The sequence below is a fragment of the Eulemur rufifrons genome, chromosome 18, assembly GCF_041146395.1.
Source record: "Eulemur rufifrons isolate Redbay chromosome 18, OSU_ERuf_1, whole genome shotgun sequence".
In the NCBI taxonomy this organism is placed as follows: domain Eukaryota; kingdom Metazoa; phylum Chordata; class Mammalia; order Primates; family Lemuridae; genus Eulemur; species Eulemur rufifrons.
The window spans coordinates 68,525,640-68,544,781 of record NC_091000.1 but is presented as its reverse complement, the minus strand read 5'-3'; the positions used below and the strand labels follow the sequence as shown (position 1 = coordinate 68,544,781).

Genomic DNA, 19,142 nt, shown 5'->3' with positions numbered 1-19,142 from the left:
CAATTGTGGGAAACAGTTTGGCTGTTCCTCAAAAAGTTAAACATAGAATTTACCATATGACCCAACAATTCCACTCCTAGATATATACCCAAAAGATAGAAGACAGGTATTCAGACAAATACATGTACACAGATGTTTATAGCAGCACTATAACAATAGCCAAAAGGCAAAACAATCCAAATGCCCATCAATGGATGAGTAAACAATTTGTGCTACATCCACATAACAGAAAATTATTTAGCTATAAAAGGGAATGAAGTACTGATACAAGCTACAACCTAAATGAACCACAAAAACTGAAGCTAAATGAAAGCAGCCAGACACAAAAGGTTACATATGATTCAATTTATATGAACTACCCACAATGGGGACGTCCATAGAGACAGTGAAGCAGACTGGTGATTACTGGGGCTGGAGGGAGGGGGGATGGGGAGTGACTGTTTGATGGGTACAGGCTTTCCTTTTGGCGTGATCAAAAATTTTCTGGAACTAGACAAAGGTGGTGGCTGCACAACATTGTTAACATACTAAATGCCATGGAACTGTTTACTTTAAAATGGTTAATTTAATGTTATACGAATTTCACCTCAATACAAAAGATTCTGAAAAAGAAAACCAGTAAAGTCAGTAATGTCCAATTACTAAAAAAAAGTAACATGGCTCATATCTGATCAACTTACTTATTACTGCGCTGTAAGTGGCACACAGGGTGGGGCTATACATAGTGGGCCTATGTATGTAAGCTGTGTAGTCCCAACGCTTGGTGAACATACGGCCTCGTGAGAGGACTTTCCTAAATACACAGAAAAATTAGTAAATAAAGCTACTGCCGTGAGAGAAGGGCCCTCTGTGGGCAAGGAGAATTCAAAGATGTGCATCTGGTTATGGAGAAAATGAAAAATTTCTTAAATAAGGCATATGACATGAGCTTTAAGGTTTGAAAGAAATTTTTACTGTTAGAGGTGGAGAAATATGATAACATGAAGAAAGTTGTGATCCCTGAAAGGGTAAGTTTAAAGACATTAACTAGTCCAATCTGGTTATTATAAAAGCTGTATAAGTTGGGCACAGATATTAAAAACCAGGTGTCAAAAGACCATGACTTTTTCCCCTTTGCATCCCCAAGTGCCTAATGCAGTGTTTGGCGCATACTTGGTGATTGGTAAAAGTCAAACAAAGATAAAATATAAATGTGCATTAAAGAAACTTTTTTAAAAGTCCAAGCACCAGGAAAACTATAAAATAGTAGTACTATCTAGCAGCACCTGTAGCTATTGAGACAGTCAGCTTAAAACAAGTATGCAACAAGTTTTGAGGTACCAGGAAAGCACAGTGAACTAAAATGAATTGCAAGTGGAATTCTAGAAAAACTTTGCATGCCATCCTCTGCTATTTGGGATACATCCTAAATACAGACTATCTATAGTCCCACCCTGCGTGCCACTTAGAGTGCAGTAAGGTCTGTTCTATTACTCCAAGACCATGGCTAAGAGGCATAAATGAGCAGTCCGCGCACAGGAGTGTGGAGCATGAAGTCAGACAGTGAGGACTCTGCCCTCACATTTGCACTCAGCTTTCTAGGCCCACCTCATGGAGCTGTAGAGGGGGACCTGGGGACACTTAAAGAGGGAAGCTCTCGTGTGCACAGCAAGTGCGCCCCTTATGGAGTGCACACCCCTTATGGAGATGAGAACCTGCCACAGAACAGAAGGCAGTTGGCTTTGTTGTGGCGAATGAAGAAAAGGAAGGGGTGGTCAGCGCAGAACCGCGGTCCGGATTCCATGCAACACTCTACGACCAGCATGCCCGAGGCTGCCGCGGCCTCTGTGCCTTCTTCATTCACCTCCAGGAAACTCTTGTGCACAAACTTAGACAGACACAGGTCTCTCTCCACCGACATTGCCAAGTCAGCCTTGCCCTGTTGAAAGACATCTACCATTCCCAAACGCTGAAGCACAGATTCCATGTTGTAATACTCTTGTAGTTTAAATTTTGGAAGGAAAACTTCAACTTCAGTACTCTCCATTGAGTCTGGCTTGGTCCAGGCTGTGAATTTCTCAAAAGTGAGATTTTTTTCCACCTGAAAGACCAGAAGTAGACTTTAAGATTCAGACTGCAGGGCACATCTACAAGCGCATAGGCACACCCACGTCCACTACCCTTCCTCCCCAGGCAGATGGGTGTTGGCTGTTCACATATCTGCCAGGGAGCTGGCCAGCTCTCCTTCTTGTCCCATGTGCTATTCCACACACAGCTGCCTCCAGAAGCAGGGGGACACCGGGCAGCCTAGAGGGGGGAAGTCTGTGACTGTCCTCGCCTTACTCAACAACTTCCAAGACATCTTTTATTCTGACAAATGTCAATGCCCAGATGACTGTGCTTTTTTTCTTTTAAACTATGCTTATTCTTGAAGACAATAAACCATTGCTGGTAAGGAAAAAGATTAGAAAAGAAAGGGCTTTTGGCAAGAGTCACCTCAGGAGGGGAATCTGCCCCAGGGGAGATTTTGCTGTGGTTTCTGGAGAAGAGAGGTCACAGTTAGGGAGGTAGGCACAGTAGGTCCCGTGCTGCACTGCCTGCCATTTGGGGCATGGGGACTCTCACCCTGGGGATCCAGGCTGGCAGGAAGCCAGGAGAGTAGAGCCTGGGCTTCACACCACACCTGGGGCCACCATCCGCCCCTCCCAGCCGTGCTAAGTCCAAAGTCAAGGCTTTCTGATTCTCCATTTCAGATTAGAGATTTTTTTTTTTTAGATTTTAAAGTGTAATGCTAATAATAATGATTACAGTAACGGGTCACATTATAGACTTTGCTGTTTGCCAGACCCCCATTCTAGCGCTGAGAAACCGGAAGCCGAGGTGAATGATTTCGCAGGTCAGGCAGATAATACTGGGAGAGGTCGGTCTTGAGCACAAGTCCGATCCCAAGCCGGCGGCCTCACCGAGCCCAGCTCCACGCCGTCGTCGGGCAGCAGCACCAGCAGGCTCAGCTCCCCGCCCGCGTAGGGCAGCTCCAGCACCTGCGCGCGCGCCTCGCTCACGTGGGCGATCTTAAACGTGGCTTCCTGGAACATCATCTGCACGGGCCTCTGCTCCTCCTGATGGCGACGCACAGGGCACGAGTTAAAGCACGTCATCGAAAGAGGCGGTGAGAGCTCCCCAAGGAGCGCCAGTTGCCTCCAGGGGTGTCCACGGCCCGCGTGATGGAAACCGCATTTGTGCGGCAGTTAACACAGAAATGTCACCCGCTCCTCCTAGCACCAAGCCGTCACTGTAAGCAGACACAGTACGAGCTTGGGAAAGGTTCATTCTACAAAATAAAATGTGATCTGCATTTCCAGAGGAAGAGGGCAGATTTTCCTCATTTAAAATACGCTCAACAGGCCGGGCGCGGTGGCTCACGCCTGTAATCCCAGCACTCTGGGAGGCCGAGGTGGGCGGATCGTTTGAGCTCAGGAGTTGGAGACCAGCCTGAGCAAGAGCGAGACCCTGTCTCTACTAAAAATAGAAAGAAATTATACGGACAGCTAAAAAATATATATAGAAAAAATTAGCCGGGCATGGTGGTGCATGCCTGTAGTCCCAACTACTCGGGAGGCTGAGACAGGAGGATCCCTTGAGCCCAGGAGTCTGAGGTTGCTGTGAGCTAGGCTGACGCCACGGCACTCACTCTAGCCTGGGCAACAGAGTGAGACTCTGTCTCAAAAAAATAAATAAATAAATAAATAAATAAAAATAAAAATAAAAATAAAATATGCTCAACAAATATATATAAAGAAAACAATTTGAAATTAAAAAGTAAATTATTTTTATTTAATTAGAAAAAATTGTATAAATTGGGATGAAATTTATAGTTTCCCAGTTGTGTGATGGGTAGTATAGATGGATACATCCCCTCAGACAGAATAAAGGACCACATATATCTTCATGTATTTTAACCCAATTGTTTCAATTCTGATACTCTAAGGAAATAATTTTTTAAAAATACAGAAGAATACATGATTGCAGAAGTTAATTGAAGTAGTACATTTATTAAATTAATTTTTAAAAATTGATATAGACCATCTATTATACAAATTAAAATAGTTACAAAATCAATGTTAGAAAAAGTTTCCTTCTCACCCTACCTTTGCAACTAGAGAACTGATTCTGTTAAAAGTTATCTAAAGTACACCTTATTAAAAAGGGGGGGCAGGTTGTTACTTGTACAAGTTTTCTAATTGCATTAAAATGGTATTTTTTTTTAGAGGCTGGAGGATTTGGGAAACTATTCTAATGCTTGGCTTAATTGAAGTTTTACTTTGATGTCAAGACGAAGGTCTTTGTCACTCAGTTTTATTATTAGACACCTGTAAGTACTGAATTAATGATAATAATTTAATTAGCAATTGAAATCAATAATTTTGGTTTTTTAGAAAACTGAATAAAGAAATGTATCTTCACATTCTCTCCCGCTACCCGCATATCACACCACCTCAGTGCCTGTTTTCTTGCTTTCTGGCCAGGCAACTTGAGCTTAAAGGAGACTCTTTAGTTTCCAGAACTAGGTATCAGCAATGGTTTCTGAGAAATTACCAGAGGCAGTAAGGGCAGTGATGAAATGCAAAAAATTATAGGCAGCAAATATCTTTTATTCTTTCAACTTTTTCTACTGAGTGTAAAAATTCATTCAGAAATATGTTAAGTTTCAAATTATTTTTAACCAGTCATTTATGCACTTACAAGGTTAAACTTTTCCATTTAATTTCTTTATTAAACTAGCATGACTTTTTAAAGCTTCCCCCACCTGGTTTATTTTAAAAGGCATTTCTCTGGTGCATGTCTTGTCAAATTGCTCGTTCCACCTTCCTTTGAAGTAGATGGCGTTGACAAGAACTAGCCTGGTCTGTGCATCAATTGAGTTACTCGGCAACAAATCTTCAATTTTACCTTTCAAGAAAAGTAGAGACTACATTCAGTTGTTTTTTTTAATAAAAATCTGATTAATAAACTGTGATACAATGTATTGGCAGATCCTAGATTATTAGTCGAGAATCAAACATTCTGTGTTCAAGTTTGCTGAGCTTGGGTTGTTATGTACAGAAATAAAAAACAACACATACAAGTGGTATTTATGATTACTGACACCTTGGGAACACCCACCAAGTTGAGGATGGTGAAAGACTCCTAAGTCACTCAAGGAAACCAGAGAGGATAGAAAAACTACACCAGGACGGAGAGAACAAGACAAGCAAGATATGAGAGATGGGCTGGAGGGGTGCAATTTGTCTCACACGATTAAATGGAGGTTTGATCTAACCCTCCGTGGTCACGCCCAGTTCTAACAGACTATGGCTACACATGGACAAGTCAGAGGTAGCCAGAATCTATGGCTCAAAGGGGAGAAAGTTGGCAGTGGACCTATACAGAGTTTCTGGAAGCCTCTGGAAGAGATATTACTATTGTATCATCTAAACAAAGCACAAGGCATCTCTGGAAAAGAGAATGTGGGCAAGTGAAGATACCCACTTCTTCCTCTGGAGATCAAGTGGTACCTTTCCAACAAACTAAGAGCATCCCTGCTAATTCACTGTCTCAAGAAGGCATGAGTGCTAAAGATTACAAGATGAAATGAGGGAAATAATTGCTAAATCTTTAAAGGAAGACTACCTCTCACTCTTTACTATCTCATTTATTCACAGAAATATTCCTAGTGGCACTAAGCATAACTGGTGCAGAAGAGTCTGAATGGTTCAAACATCAGACTGTCCTTGATCTTGGGGGCCAAGGTAAGAACATGTCACTGTCTGAAATAGGAACAAATAAGTTTCAACCCCAAATAGAGGGTGTTTTCTTTCAGTCTGTGGAACTGATCAGCCCTGAGAGAAGGTCTGTAGTTGACCAATCAAGCTAGGTATGAAGTCTAATTCAGGGAGCTGGAATGGAAGATATGAAGGAGGCAGAAGCAACCTTAATGGGTAAAGGTGGTAGTGATGAGGTCCCCACAGAATCCAGGAAGAGGGGGCCCAAGTGCATGTCCATAAGTCTCCTTCTCACAGGGATGATGGAGTCACACGACATGTGAACGTTACAGGACAGTGAAAGTGTGTTTTAATGTAAGTTATTAAACTGGAAATCTGGCTTCGGTTTCTTTTGACCTTTGTCTCAGCCACTCTCTGGTCCTGGCAGAATAGACAAAATTAAATCTCTGTTGTTGAAAATCTGAGCATCTGATCAGAACTTTTATGAGTCCACCAAGGTTCGGTATGCCATGAGACCCAGACAGCCAACAGCACTCTGACCAGCAGAGACACCAGTGAGATCCCAGGGGCGGGGAGGGCAGCTGAAGCGGAGGAAGAAGAGGAGGAGGAGATGAAGGAGGAAGAGGTGGGGGTGGGGCTGGGGAGGAGGGTGGAATAACTTGTAATTCTGACCTTCAGTCTTTTTTGAGACCCAAGTGTTGATGTGTCTCCTGGACTCTTCTGCAGCTTTGACAAAAGAAAGCTGCTTCAGCTCAGCGTTATAGAACTGGAGACAGGATCCCTTAAACGGCTTTAGGGAGAGAAGCGTTCAGCGAGGCTGCATTGCTAAACAAGATGTCAGCAAGCTTCCCAAAACTCTAAATATTCTATCCTTTTCTTAAATAAAAAGAACATATGTATCTCTTAAAAAGTGATATTTTAGTCTACTAGATGTTAAAATATCAGACTTTGTAAGCAGGTACATACTGAGCCCTGAATAACAGGAAATGAATTTCAGGAATAGTCACATTTTAAATAATACAAGATATAATTATACAATTGTGGTCTTTTAAAAAAAAAGTTTACCATGAATTTCTCAATTTCTCTAGTCTTTCTCACAGACTCTGTAGCACCAGGCATTTTGAATATAAACTTCTATTGTTCTATTGATTCACTTACTGAAAGGAATTTACAAGTCTTCTCTCCAAAGAGCCTGTTGGCCGTTCTAAGCAAGTACTGGGTGCCAGGCTTGTTCACTTCGGTGAGAAGTGACTGGAAACCCCGATGAATGTCTTTATCTGTGTTTAAAGAAAGCACCTGTTGAGAAAAATAATTCAAAAATTATCAATATAGTGCTTTGGTCTCAGAAAAAAATCGCAAGCACAATCTTTTCTCAAATATTTGACAAAATTTTCTTTTGAAAGAAGGCTGTTTTTATTTTAATGGAGTACTTCATGCATCCTAGAGAAGCGACATTGTTGGGGCGGTGGAGAGGACAGCGCGGACACAGAAAGCAGGTGAGGAAAAGATCTGGCTATTTCTGCCTGCATGGTCTCTCTTGTTTAAAGATGAGTCACAGGCAAAAATGACAAGGGTGAGAGAGGTCCAAAAAAGGGCTGTGATAAAACCCTGCCTCCCAAGGGAAGCAAAAATGTGATCTAAATAGAGGGAAACTTACCTCCAAAATTTATTTTTTTTAAAAAAGATGCAGTTAAAAGCACCAAAAATGGGCAGAAATACAATCATAATGGGACTCTTCAAAAGAAAATAAGGGTATAAAATAGTAAAATGATTAATAATTAGACTAAAACATAGTTATTAAAATCACATACTAGAAAGATAATATATGTATATATTTTTAAATCTTACCTTACTATTTCAAAATAATCCATCATATGGGTGGTACATGGGGCAATATATATAACCTGAACTTTTTGTACCCCCATAATAAGCTAAAATAAAAAATAAATAAATAATCCATCATATATTAGGCCATAAGAAAAGTCTCCATCAATACAGAAATTATACAGGTTATATTCTCTGATCTCAGTATAGTAACTAGAAATCAATAATATTTTAAATAAAATACCAACAATGTGGCAATCACTCTTCTAAATACTATTGAAAATCCTTCTAAATAAATAATTCTTCCAAGTAACAACTAAAATGCTCTTCTAAACAAATAATGCTTCTAAATAATTAATAATTCTTCTAAGTATACTAACTATATGATTTACAAAATAATCAACATAGAAGTGATATATATTAGACCAAAGGTTTAGGGCAAAAATAAGTAAAAACATAGCATTAGTTGTTTTTAATATTACCTAGGTAATAAAACGATAAAACTTCCAACTCATGATGTACAAAAAGACACAGAAAAATCCCTAAGGAATTTAGGGAAAAACAGAAAAGGGTCAATGGATCCAAAAGCTTGTTCTTTAAAAGAAAATACACATACACATGAACTAGACAACCATCCATCAAATGTAAGAAAAATAAGAAAAAGCACCCCAAAGGAAAGTTATAAATGAAAAAGCTTACAGAAATGGATACAAAGGAAATATTAAAATAATGGAAACTATGTACAATTATTTTCAGCAAAGTATGTATTATAAATTACCAAACGAAAGTCAAAAATATGAATATAACAGTGACAATGAAGAAACAAAAAAATGGAGAACTACTTCATAAAAGATATGCTCTTTTAAGAGAATCAGTTTCTAATATTTTCTAATATTAAAGAAATTTATATTTCTCATGCAATGCACACTGTTCTATAACATAGGGGAAAAAAGAAAGCTACTAAATTCATTTTATAAAGCTCATAGATTATTGGTAGGACAATCTGTCAAAAATAGAACAAAAACGAAAGCTAAAATCAATTTCACTTAAGCCTGTAATGCCACTGTTACTATTAATAGCTAACATATGTTGAGCACTTACCGTGGGTAGTCTCATTGAACCCTCACATTAATTGAAAGAACATTTATAGAAGTAAAGACACAGTATGCTCACCAAGTATACAATCTAAAGCCAAAAGGGGGGAACTAGGATTGGAAGAAAATGCTTTATATCATCAGGGTGGTTGTCTCTGCGTGGGGGAGCCACAGGGATTTCTTTCCTCCCTTCTACTTTCATCTTTTAAGATATTTTGTATTTTTTAAAAAATGGCTCTTACCGCTCATATAATGAAGGAAAAACAAATTATTTTCTTTCCTTTACAGAAGTAATCAAGTTAGACAAATGATTTGTTAAAGCATTTCTGCTGCTATTATTAGAACTTCTCTTCAGGTTACAAGTAGAATGTGCTCAGCACGTTGAGTGTTTCGTTAGTATCTAGGGGGCGTGGAGGGCTCTCAATATCAGACCTCAGAAAGCAACCAATTTTGGTGCTCTCAAAAAAAAAAAGCTCCCTATAAGGCTTTATCAGTGAGCCTAAAACATAGAAAAAGACCATAAATATTTAATCATAAAGACCTTCAAAGAATCAAAATAGTGTCACTAATGTTAACACAACAACAAAAAAATCCCCTGACACACAGAGCTAGGCAAGGCCATGAAGAGAGGGTTCTCACACTTGTGTGCCTGATAACAAAACTTCACAAAAGACTGTAAAAACCACAACTTTTCCCAAAGGCCATCACAACCTTACACAAAAAAATACTTCAAGGACATCCGCCCAGGAACTGCCTGTCCAACCTCCAACTGACATTACCTTTGTTATTGATCTTTGTAGCCAAGAATAATAATTTCGAAACAATTATGTAATCCTCCTCATTTTTTCCTTTAAAAATCTATTTTCCTTTAACTCCCTGAATATGTCCATAGCTTACTATGGCATGCATATTCCCATTGCAATGCTGTATCCCAAATAAACTTCTTTTCATTTAGAGAGCCTCTCTCCATTTGTCACTAAGGTTGACACCCTCTACACATAAACCCTTCACTCTCTCACACAATGAGCTGGGAATTGATTAAAATGAGTAATCATTATTGAAAACGGCCCTCAAGGGAAAAGAAAGTCATACTGAAACAAAAAGCCGCTATGAGTAACTCTCCTACAATGAAGGTGTGTTCAGGGGCCCAAGCTGAGCAATGTCACAACCTTTTAGGTTTCATCTCAGGCAGGTGTCTCCTACCCTCTCTAGAAACCCCTGAGGACAGGGACTGAGCCTGAACCGTTTCCAGAGGTCCCCTGGACGTTGGGGAAGCCGAGCTAACAGAGCATTCACAGTCTGTGCCTGTCAGGAAGGGCGTGCCTCTGACCCCTCCTTTGCATATTTCTGTTTCTGCCTGGCTGAGCCAGGAAGGCGCCTGGGTATAGAAATGAAGTGAAACAGGTATTCCTTACAAAGTCTCTCCCAAAAAGAGATCTTAGCAACTTATGTTTCAAATCATTTCCAGGATCATTTCCTGAACAAAGATGAAATGCTAGGACAAAATTTGGACAGTCTTTTCCAGGTTATTAACTGAGGAAACTTCCCACCCTGCAAAAAAGAAAAAAATCTCAGTGGAGTAAATTCTCCCTTCTCCGAGTTGGTCCCATCTCCCTCGAACTGGTGTGTGCACACTCAGGCACCATGGCCACCCGCCTTCTTCAGCACTTCTGGAGCATGAATGTGAAGCTGGTGATCGACACACGGTGCAGGCCAGTCCCCTCCTGGGCAACAGGCCAGCTTACCTGGGCCATCTGGGCCGCAGTGTTTCCCTTTGCCCCCAGGAGGACCATGGCCAGGGCAGAGGAGATGCTCATGGGAGAGTAAAACACGTTGTGCGAAGGGTTGTCTTGACAGAGTATCTTTAAAAGGCTAATGGCAAAGGTGCCATTTGCTTCAGCGAGAGTTTCCATGACGCAGGTCCTGGAATCCAAGAACAGAGAGAGATGCTGCTTCAACACATCCCTGAATGTTACTGACTTAGTACGCGGCAATTTTGGAATTGTACTTTTTTGTTTTCATGTCAAAGCTCACAAAATATTTCAAATTGGAGGAAAATCCATTTTCTGTTGGTCTCCATCCAAATTTTAAGGTAATTAGCTAAGTGTAGTGACCGTAGCAAATCAAACCAGCTGGAAAGCTTCAAGGATATCAACAGCACTGGCTTGCCTGCCAGACACACACACACACACACACACACACACACACACGACACAGCTGGGAGCAGCGAACTCCCATCCTCTCCAATAAGGACCAGCTCCTCCCAGAGGAGGAGGAAACCCAGAGTGATAAATGTCTAGGTTCTCCAGCCTGGTGGCGGAAACACTGTGCTTATTCTTGCCTGCATTTATGAGGAGTCCTCCTGAGATTTTCAAATGGACACCAGGCTGTGGCCTGTTTGTCAGCTGATACACAAAAGATACTGAGATGCTGAATCAGACTCAAACAGATGGCTCTGAGGCAAGGGTCTGTCACCCACAATGGCTGCTCACTCAGTGACAGCTGGGGGAGAGCCAGTCTGCTCTCCTGATGAGAACCCTCACCTCCCAGGAGAAAAGCCCAGCCCCAGGCCCACATCTGTTGACATCACAGAACCCAAATCAGATCAAATCACTATCCTCCGGACATCATGTGACCTTCAAACATTGGAAGTTGGGCTGGGACAACTGTGTGGGTTTTTTTTTTTTTTTTTTTTTTTTGCTGCGTTCTGTTTTGTCTTCAATGTTCTTGCTAACTCAGAAACGTGGGTTTGAGAGCTTTACTCATTAGTACCACCAAAGCCATGAGAGTAGACTGCACATGAGGGGAAGGGACTCATCCCTGTAGAATGCCAGAACAGAAAGGCAAGCAGGAACAGTCAAAGGGGAGGCAGTAAAACCAGCGAGAACAAGGAGGCAGCAGCTGTGAAGCCAGTGGAGGCAACGTGTGAATGCAACTGGGCAGGTCTGTTGGCCACCTACCTGAAACCCAGCACACACCTGCCACCACCCCAGACCACAGTTCCCAGTGTCCTTGGTAATGAGACCCTCACTCGCCCAGCTGCTCCCCTGAGACCCTGGGAGGCCACCCTGACTCCTTCCCATCTCTCCCTCGTCCCCCCACACCCATCACCAAGGCCTCCTGTCCCCAAGTCTCTCTCCAACCTGTGCAGTTCCGGTCCTGTGCCCAGTCTGGACCATGCAGGCTCCCTCCAGAGCCTCTGGTCTCCCTGCAGCCACTCCCCACTGTGCCCAGGAAACTGCAAACCAAACCACTGCAGAAGCCTTGGGACAATAAACAGAACCGGCTCCCCCCACCCCACCCCAGACACAGACAGTGACACACACACACACACACACACACACGCACGGCATCCTGAGAGGAGAACAGTGTCTTGATCCTTTTACCGCTCCCCTGAACCTCCCCTGTCCCTAAGGATGGTCTCAAAGTCGCCTTATTGAAGTGGCTTCGCCAAGGCGCCCGCCCCTGCCCAGGCCTCGCTCCCCCCCACAGCCTCCAGCTCTGGCCGCCCTGACCCCTTTCAAAGTCATCTCGCAGCCTTTGCAAACACGGCTTATCCCACTTAGAAGGCCCACCTCCGTCACCGGGTTAATCCCACTCCCCTTCCCAGCTCCACTAGCGATCGCAGCCCCGGCCCCCTCCCACGCGACACCTCCCTAGCGCGACTGTTGTCCCCGTGCGTGTGGCCCCCACCAGACTGGGCGCTGCAGCAAGGGCTGTGTGTGGCAACGTCCATTCTAGGCCTCGCAGGGGTGGCCAGGAACAAGCAGGGCTCCCTCAATTTGGCCGCGCTACTGAGAGCGACAGGATGGGTAAGAAGCGCTCGGATTTGGAACAGGAGACGGGTGATTTAAAGGACAGGGAAGAGGTAGGACGGACGTCCTTCTGCGGATCCCTGAGGGGAGAGGAGCGGTGAGAAAATGGGGCGGCAGGTGGGGACGGGACTGCAGGGCGAGGACCGAGGCCGGGAGAGGGCAGGGGGTAGGGACAGCGCCCGGGGCTCGCGGGGACCGCGCGGCACCGCTCCGGGGCCAGCCCGAGGCACAGCCCGGCTGCGCCACCACCAGCCGCCGCGCGAAACAGGCCATTTCTGCTCCGAGACAGCTGCCCGAGCCGAGCTAACGCTCCCGTCCTCGGTCCATCCCTCAGCGTCCGCCTGCGGGTCCTAACGCTCGCCACTCCCGGCCCCATCCCTGCCCTGCGCAGGGACACCCCACCTGCCACCTTCGTTCGCCTCCGTCGCCGCGCTCCAAGGTTGGACGCCGCCCCCGAGGCGCAGGACCCGAGCCCTCACTGAGCGCTGCGGGTTTCTAAAGCCTTTTATAACCCCGGGGATTTTCAGTCTTCCTGTCTGCTGCGCGCTGAGGGTCGGCGGGGCGGGGCGACGAGGCCAGGGCCTCCCGTGTCCTCCCCGCCCAGGGCCGAACCCGCCGACGCCCCCGCCCAGTCCCCTCGAGCCGGGCCTCGCCGCTGAGACCCACGAGCGCACACGGGACCACCGCCCGGGACGCGGGGTTGGCAGAGGCGCGCTCCCCCCAGCCAGGACGACTCTGACACCGAATTCTGAAAGGGAAAGCGTCCTGACTCTGACAGCGCAGAGAAACAGGCCGGAAGCCTGCGGGCCCCAGGGCTTAGCTGCCAGGAAAGGGGCAGAGGGGACAGAACCTGGAACCTGGTCCTTTCCGCTCCCAAGAAGCGAAGGTAGAGTGACACACAGGCAGGAAGGTCCGGGGTCTGCGTTCCACGCCTCTTGTCCTACGTCCAGGAGGGATTCCGTTAGCACCGAAGTATTTGCTCCGCTAGTTAGTACTAGTCCTGGCCCGGATACAGAGCCCAGGCGTCCCGAGTCCCAGTGCCCGAACCCTTCTGCAACCCGGGTGTGTGGGCCGCGGTGCTGGTGTGAGCAGCCCCACCACTCGCAGCAAAGTGACAGAGACGGAACCGAGCCAGACGGTGACCTCTATCCGGGTTTCAGAGGCAGAAACCGCTTCAGGGAGTTGGTGCAGCATTTCATGACGTCATCTGAGACACCCCCCCCCAACACACACACACACACACACACACACACACACACATCCCTTCCCCTCACTGTGCCATTCTCAGGCTGGAACAATTGGAAGCATTTCTTGTTAGCACCATGATGTCCAGAGGAAGAGAACAGACCAAGGGACTTTCTGGAGTGGGGAGCATTTCCCAGAAGTCTTGTCCCTCAGCACATGTCCCCTCCTGTTCCACATTAACCATAGTTAATGCATTCTCAGGAGGCTCAGAGCCGGGGGGAGGCCAGCCAGATGCCTAACCACAAAGTTTTAAGGACGGATACACTCTTAGGTGCCAACCCTGCATTCTCACCACCCTGACAATCAGAGCATCATTAATCTTGCACCCTGGGTGCCTAGCTTATTTTTTAAAATAACACCTTTATTAAGATACAATTCACATACCATAATATTTGTCCTTCTAAAGCACGCCATTCAGTGTTTGTTAGTATACCTATAAAGCTGTACAGCTGTCACCAGCATCCAACTCCAGAACATTTTCATCACTTCAAAAAGAAATGTGATACCCATCAGCAATTATTCTCTGTTCCCTCCACCCCTCCCAGTCACTGGGGACTGCCAGTCCATTTTGTTTCCATGGATTTTTCTTATGTGACCGTTTCATGTAAATTGCATCATACAATATGATTTGTGACTGCCTCCTTCTGCGTAGCATGTTTTCAAGGTTCATTCTTGATGGTTCAAAGTAGCATTTATCAGTACTTCATTTCTTTTTATGACTAAATAATATTCATCATAATATTGTATGTATATCCTTTTTTATCCATTCATCAATTGATGGACATTTGGGTTATTTTTGTTCTTTTTATATTATGAATAATGCTGCTATGAACATTCATGTGCAAATTTATGTGTAGACATATGTCTTTTGGATTTATCTTGAGTACATACCTAGGAATGGAATTGCCAGGTCATATGGTAACTTTGTATTTAACTTTTTTTTTCCCCAGCTTTTTTTATTTTCCCCATTTACACAAAACAAAGTAGAAGAAATAATACAGGATTAAAACTGCAAATGCAGTAGAATTCAGTAGAATTCAGTAGAACATGTATACACAAAAAAATCTGGGTAGGAAGATGGGCTTATTTACAATGAGGAAAAAATGTAAAATTAAGGTAGTTTTCACATGAAACATTAAAAAAATCAAACATATGCTACAATTGGTACCACTGTTTACAGCAGTATTAAAGGGGGAGAAAATAACACTTAATAGGGACAGATATACCACAAGGTACAGGTTTTACAGCATCAGTGCAATAAATTCACAAAACTATATTACAGCTAGTTAGTCAGTTTAAGAATTGTTCCCAAATACGTCACATTTTTGGCCCGCAGAGGTTCATTCCCACAGATTTCAGCTACTCTAAATTGCTAGCTACTGAGAAGGAAAGAATGATTATAAGAGGCTTTCCAAGGAGTTACAAAATCTAAGTAGACCAGAGGCCAACTATCACCACCTCAAGTCTGCTCTCACCAACAGCCCTTGCATTTTCTTCAGAGAAATATCCAGAAGAAAAGTCAGACACCAGTGTAATCACTATCTTCTATGCCAAACCTATGGAGACTGAAACAGCCAGGTAATTACCATAAAATGAGAATTTTGAGGATTACCTTTAAAGGCTTATTCTGGTCTCAAAAATTAGTCAGATAAAGCTACTTTCTACTGAAATGAATCTTGACTAAACATAGACGACTTTGGCCTTTATTGGCTGGTCGTGGAGTAAAGATCACAGAGAAGTCTTAACCTACTGTATATTATAGCTAAAGTCAGCTGAAAATGTGAAATTAAAAGTATGCTAAAAATCCTAAATGTAATCTTTTGGAAGTCTGCTATTAAAAAGGCTTTATATATTTACTAACTCAAAGTCTTAGTGCAAGGGGACAAGAGCTCTAAGCCTGTCAGATTTTCCTCATTTGGGAGAAAGGACCGATGTTTCCTACAAATTGCTAAGTTTTGCACAAGAGAGAAACCTACACACACTAGGGCATGGAATTAGTTTCATTTTATTCCATGGGGCTTCCTCCCCACGGCAAAGAAACAGAATGAGGAATGATTCTTAATTGGTCTATTCATCAGAAGTGGTAAATTTGGTCTCTATATTCCTGAAATCAGACAGTTTTTTAAGCAGACTGTGAAAACAGACAGTAGAACCAGCTTCCTGTAGCCACAGACCACTATTTTGTATCCAACTAAAGCAAAGATCAACTCCAACAATTATCCAAAGTCACTTTAACTGTACTAAAGGGTAAAGTCCACTACTATATTAATTATTTTAAAGGAGGTTGTCTAAAAGTAAGAATTCAATTAACACTAGGTGAGAAAAATCAAAGTAAGTCATACTCACTAATGAGTTGTCCATATAAGAGCAACTGATGAGAACGTATCCAACTACACTTGACATGAAGACACTATGCACAAAGCCATACTTGGCAAGTCTGAATTTCTATTAACTATGGGCAGAGTGAGGGAGAGCAAAGAGCTATGTCTGTAACATTTTAGTATCCACACAGTATAGTAGAAACTGTTCCCAGGGACAATGTACACTCCATTAATCACATTGAATAAAGCAGATGAATTATTTTTCTTTTCTTTTTGTTTGAGAAGCTTGTTGATTTCCCTTTTGGCCATTCCAATGTACTTCGAAATGATTCCATGTTGGTTAAGTCCAGGAAGCAACAGTAAGAAAGTCACTATCAGGTAGGTGAGAAGCAGGTTGTGGACTTGTTGTCCCACCCAAGCAACCGCAGCAAGAGAAATGATCATGATCATGAAGTACATTTTAGGTTTTTCTTCCTTTAGTGTGAAGAGGTGTTTCCACCAGCCCACAGCTCTGCATCGGGTTTTTACTAGATTGCTGCAAATTTCATGGAACCTTTGCTGTTGTTCGGTGGTCCACTTATTGGAGCCAAAAATTCTAGGTGCTAGAATAGGAACAAGGTAGTCAGCCAAGCACAAAAACATAACAAAACAGGAAACACCGGACAGAACAGAGGGATCTAGATAATAGATAATCAGAAACACCAAAGAAACCACACCCATGATGGCAGGTGGAAACCAGGCTCTTTCCCTTTGGAGGACTTTATCCATCATCAGCATCACTTCTCCCCATCCTAGCAGCTGCTCTTCCAGACTTGCAGTTTCTGCAGCCAGCAAGTTGGTGCTATGATTATCTCCCTCCACCATCGTCCCTGAAATGCTGTATCAGCGGGCGTAAGCCACCCTCCGGCTCAACCTGCCTCCAGAGAACTGCACAGCTATCTCAGCCTGTATTTAACTTTTTTAAGAACTGCCAAACTGTTTGGCAAAGCTACCACACAATTTTACATTCCCACCAGCAATGTATGAGGGTTTCAGTTTCTCCACGTCTATGGTCTATCTTTTCTTATTTTAGCCCTTCTACTAGGTATGAAGTCATGCCTCACTATGGTTTTACGTTGTAGTTCCCTGATGACTAATGATGTTGAGCATCTTTTCATGTGCTTATTGGCTCTTTACATATCTTCCTCTGGGAAATGCCGATTCAAATGCTTTTGCCCATTTTTCGATTGTGTTGCCTTTTTATTGTTGAGCTGCATAACACAAGATGTTTAACAGCCTGAGTGTGTTTTCCGAAGCAATTTGGTAACCAGCCCTGGGAGTTGGCTTACTTAGCTTCCACCTCATGTCCTTTCTGGTGTGTCTTCTATGGAGATTGAAAAGCTAAAAACTTTCCAGATTATTTGGTAGCTGGCTATACATGTGATTGGGTTCTGTCAAATTGATTCAGCTCTGCAAAACTCAGAAAGTAGAAATTAAATGACAGTTGTGGGGGAGGATATGACATCCTCGGTGGCTTACTCTTAAAGAGACACTCACACTCATAAGGTGCCACCCACACAGGGGTGAGAATAGTGCCTGCCTATTCCTTTCAGCCAGATTGGAAAACCCTATAATTGTCAGAGTATTGGACAGAGTCCCTGAAGTTATCTTGCCTCAGTGTGGGGAATAATTAGCCCTCAACTAGGCTCAGCTCTGGTCCTGCCTGAACAAATCTTGGAAATAAGACCTGAGAAGATAGTAATTTGCTTTCCAGAACAATGCTCAAGGATAGTTGTAGAAATGCAGAAATATCCAGCATCTAACAAAGGAAAATTCACAATGACCATGACTGGAATTCAAAGATTACCAGCCATGCAAAGAAGCAGGAAAGGATGACCCACAATGAGGAGAAAAATCAATAAATTGAAACCAACCCAGAACTGACACAGATGTCAGAATTAGCAGATAAGGATATTTAAATAATTTTTATAAACTATGTTCAAAAGTAAGTAGAAACATGGAAGATTATATATTATGTATATATCATTTATTTATATATTTGTAATATAAATACATATTTATATAATATGCATAAAACTTCTGGAGATGAAAATGAACTGCTAGAGACAAAAACTACAATGTGAGATAAAAATACACTTGATTGGACTAATGGCAAATTCAATGTTGAAGAAGAAAAGGTTAGTGGACTTGAAGACATGGCAATAGAAACTATCTAAAAGAAACAACAGAAAAAAATTATGAATGAAATGAGTGAACTGTGGGACAACTTTAAGCAGCTTGATATATATGCAATTGGCATCTTCTGAGAGGAGAGAGACAAAAGAAATATTTGAAGAAATAATGGATGAAAATTCCCCAAATTTGATAAAAACTATAAACCTACAGATTGAAGAATCTCAACAAACCCCAAGCACAAAAACACATGATGAAATTTACTCCAAGGTACTTCATAATCACATTGCTCAAAACTAATGATGAAAAGAAAATCTTAAAAGCAATCAAAGAAGAAAGGTTAGGTACAGAAAAAACAAAGATAAGATGATAGCAAAATTCTCTTTGGAAACAATTGCAAGCAAAAATGCAGCAGAGACGTGTCTTTAAAATGCTGCAAGAAAAAAAAGAAACCATCAACCTCAAATTCTATATTTTTTAAACATACCTTTCAAAATTAAGGTGAAATAAAAACTTTTTCAGATCTACAGAAACTGAAAGTTTTCATCACCAGCAGACCTGCACTTGAAGAAGCATTAAAGTAATTCTTTCAGCCCGGCAGAAGGAAAATGATACCAGGTGAAAAAAGGATTTACCCAAAGGAAGAAGAACATTGGAAATGGTAACATCAGGTAAATATATGACTATTTTTTTTAATTTTTAAAAACTGACTATATGTAAATATGAATTATATATATATAATATAAAAACTGACTATATATAAATAGTTATAAATAGCTTTATAACTGCCTATTTTAATAAAAAATAACAATGTATTATAGGGTTCATAACATATATGAAAACAATAGCATAAAGACCAGCAGAGAAGAAATGGAAATATAGTATTGTAAGGCTCTATACTACATATGAAGTGATATAATATCATTTGAA

General features: G+C 42.4%; 1 protein-coding gene and 1 pseudogene across 1 annotated transcript; both read right to left on the bottom strand.

Moving 5' to 3' along the window:
• Positions 1-217: 217 nt before the first annotated feature.
• On the bottom strand, positions 218-12,952 carry SERPINB9 (serpin family B member 9). The gene is made up of 7 exons (XM_069493128.1): positions 12,877-12,952; positions 10,405-10,582; positions 6,900-7,037; positions 6,414-6,531; positions 4,787-4,929; positions 2,943-3,098; positions 218-2,080 (listed from the first exon to the last, which is right to left on the bottom strand). The coding sequence occupies exons 2-7, from the start codon at positions 10,570-10,572 to the stop codon at positions 1,679-1,681; spliced, it is 1,125 nt and encodes a 374-aa protein (XP_069349229.1). The 5' UTR covers positions 10,573-10,582; positions 12,877-12,952; the 3' UTR covers positions 218-1,678.
• A 3,077-nt stretch (positions 12,953-16,029) lies between these two features.
• LOC138398858 (ADP-ribosylation factor-like protein 6-interacting protein 1 pseudogene) lies at positions 16,030-16,942 on the bottom strand (annotated as a pseudogene).
• Positions 16,943-19,142: the final 2,200 nt, after the last annotated feature.

Bases quoted from the DNA above. Each gene is read 5' to 3' on its own strand.
- SERPINB9 (XM_069493128.1), bottom strand. From the start codon at position 10,572: ATGGAAACTCTCGCTGAAGCAAATGGCACCTTTGCCATTAGCCTTTTA. The intron at 3,099-4,786 runs GTGGGGGAAGCT...CGTCGCCATCAG, and splicing joins TGCCTTTTAAAATAAACCAG to GAGGAGCAGAGGCCCGTGCA. The intron at 2,081-2,942 runs GTGAGGCCGCCG...CTGGTCTTTCAG, and splicing joins ACGGCGTGGAGCTGGGCTCG to GTGGAAAAAAATCTCACTTT.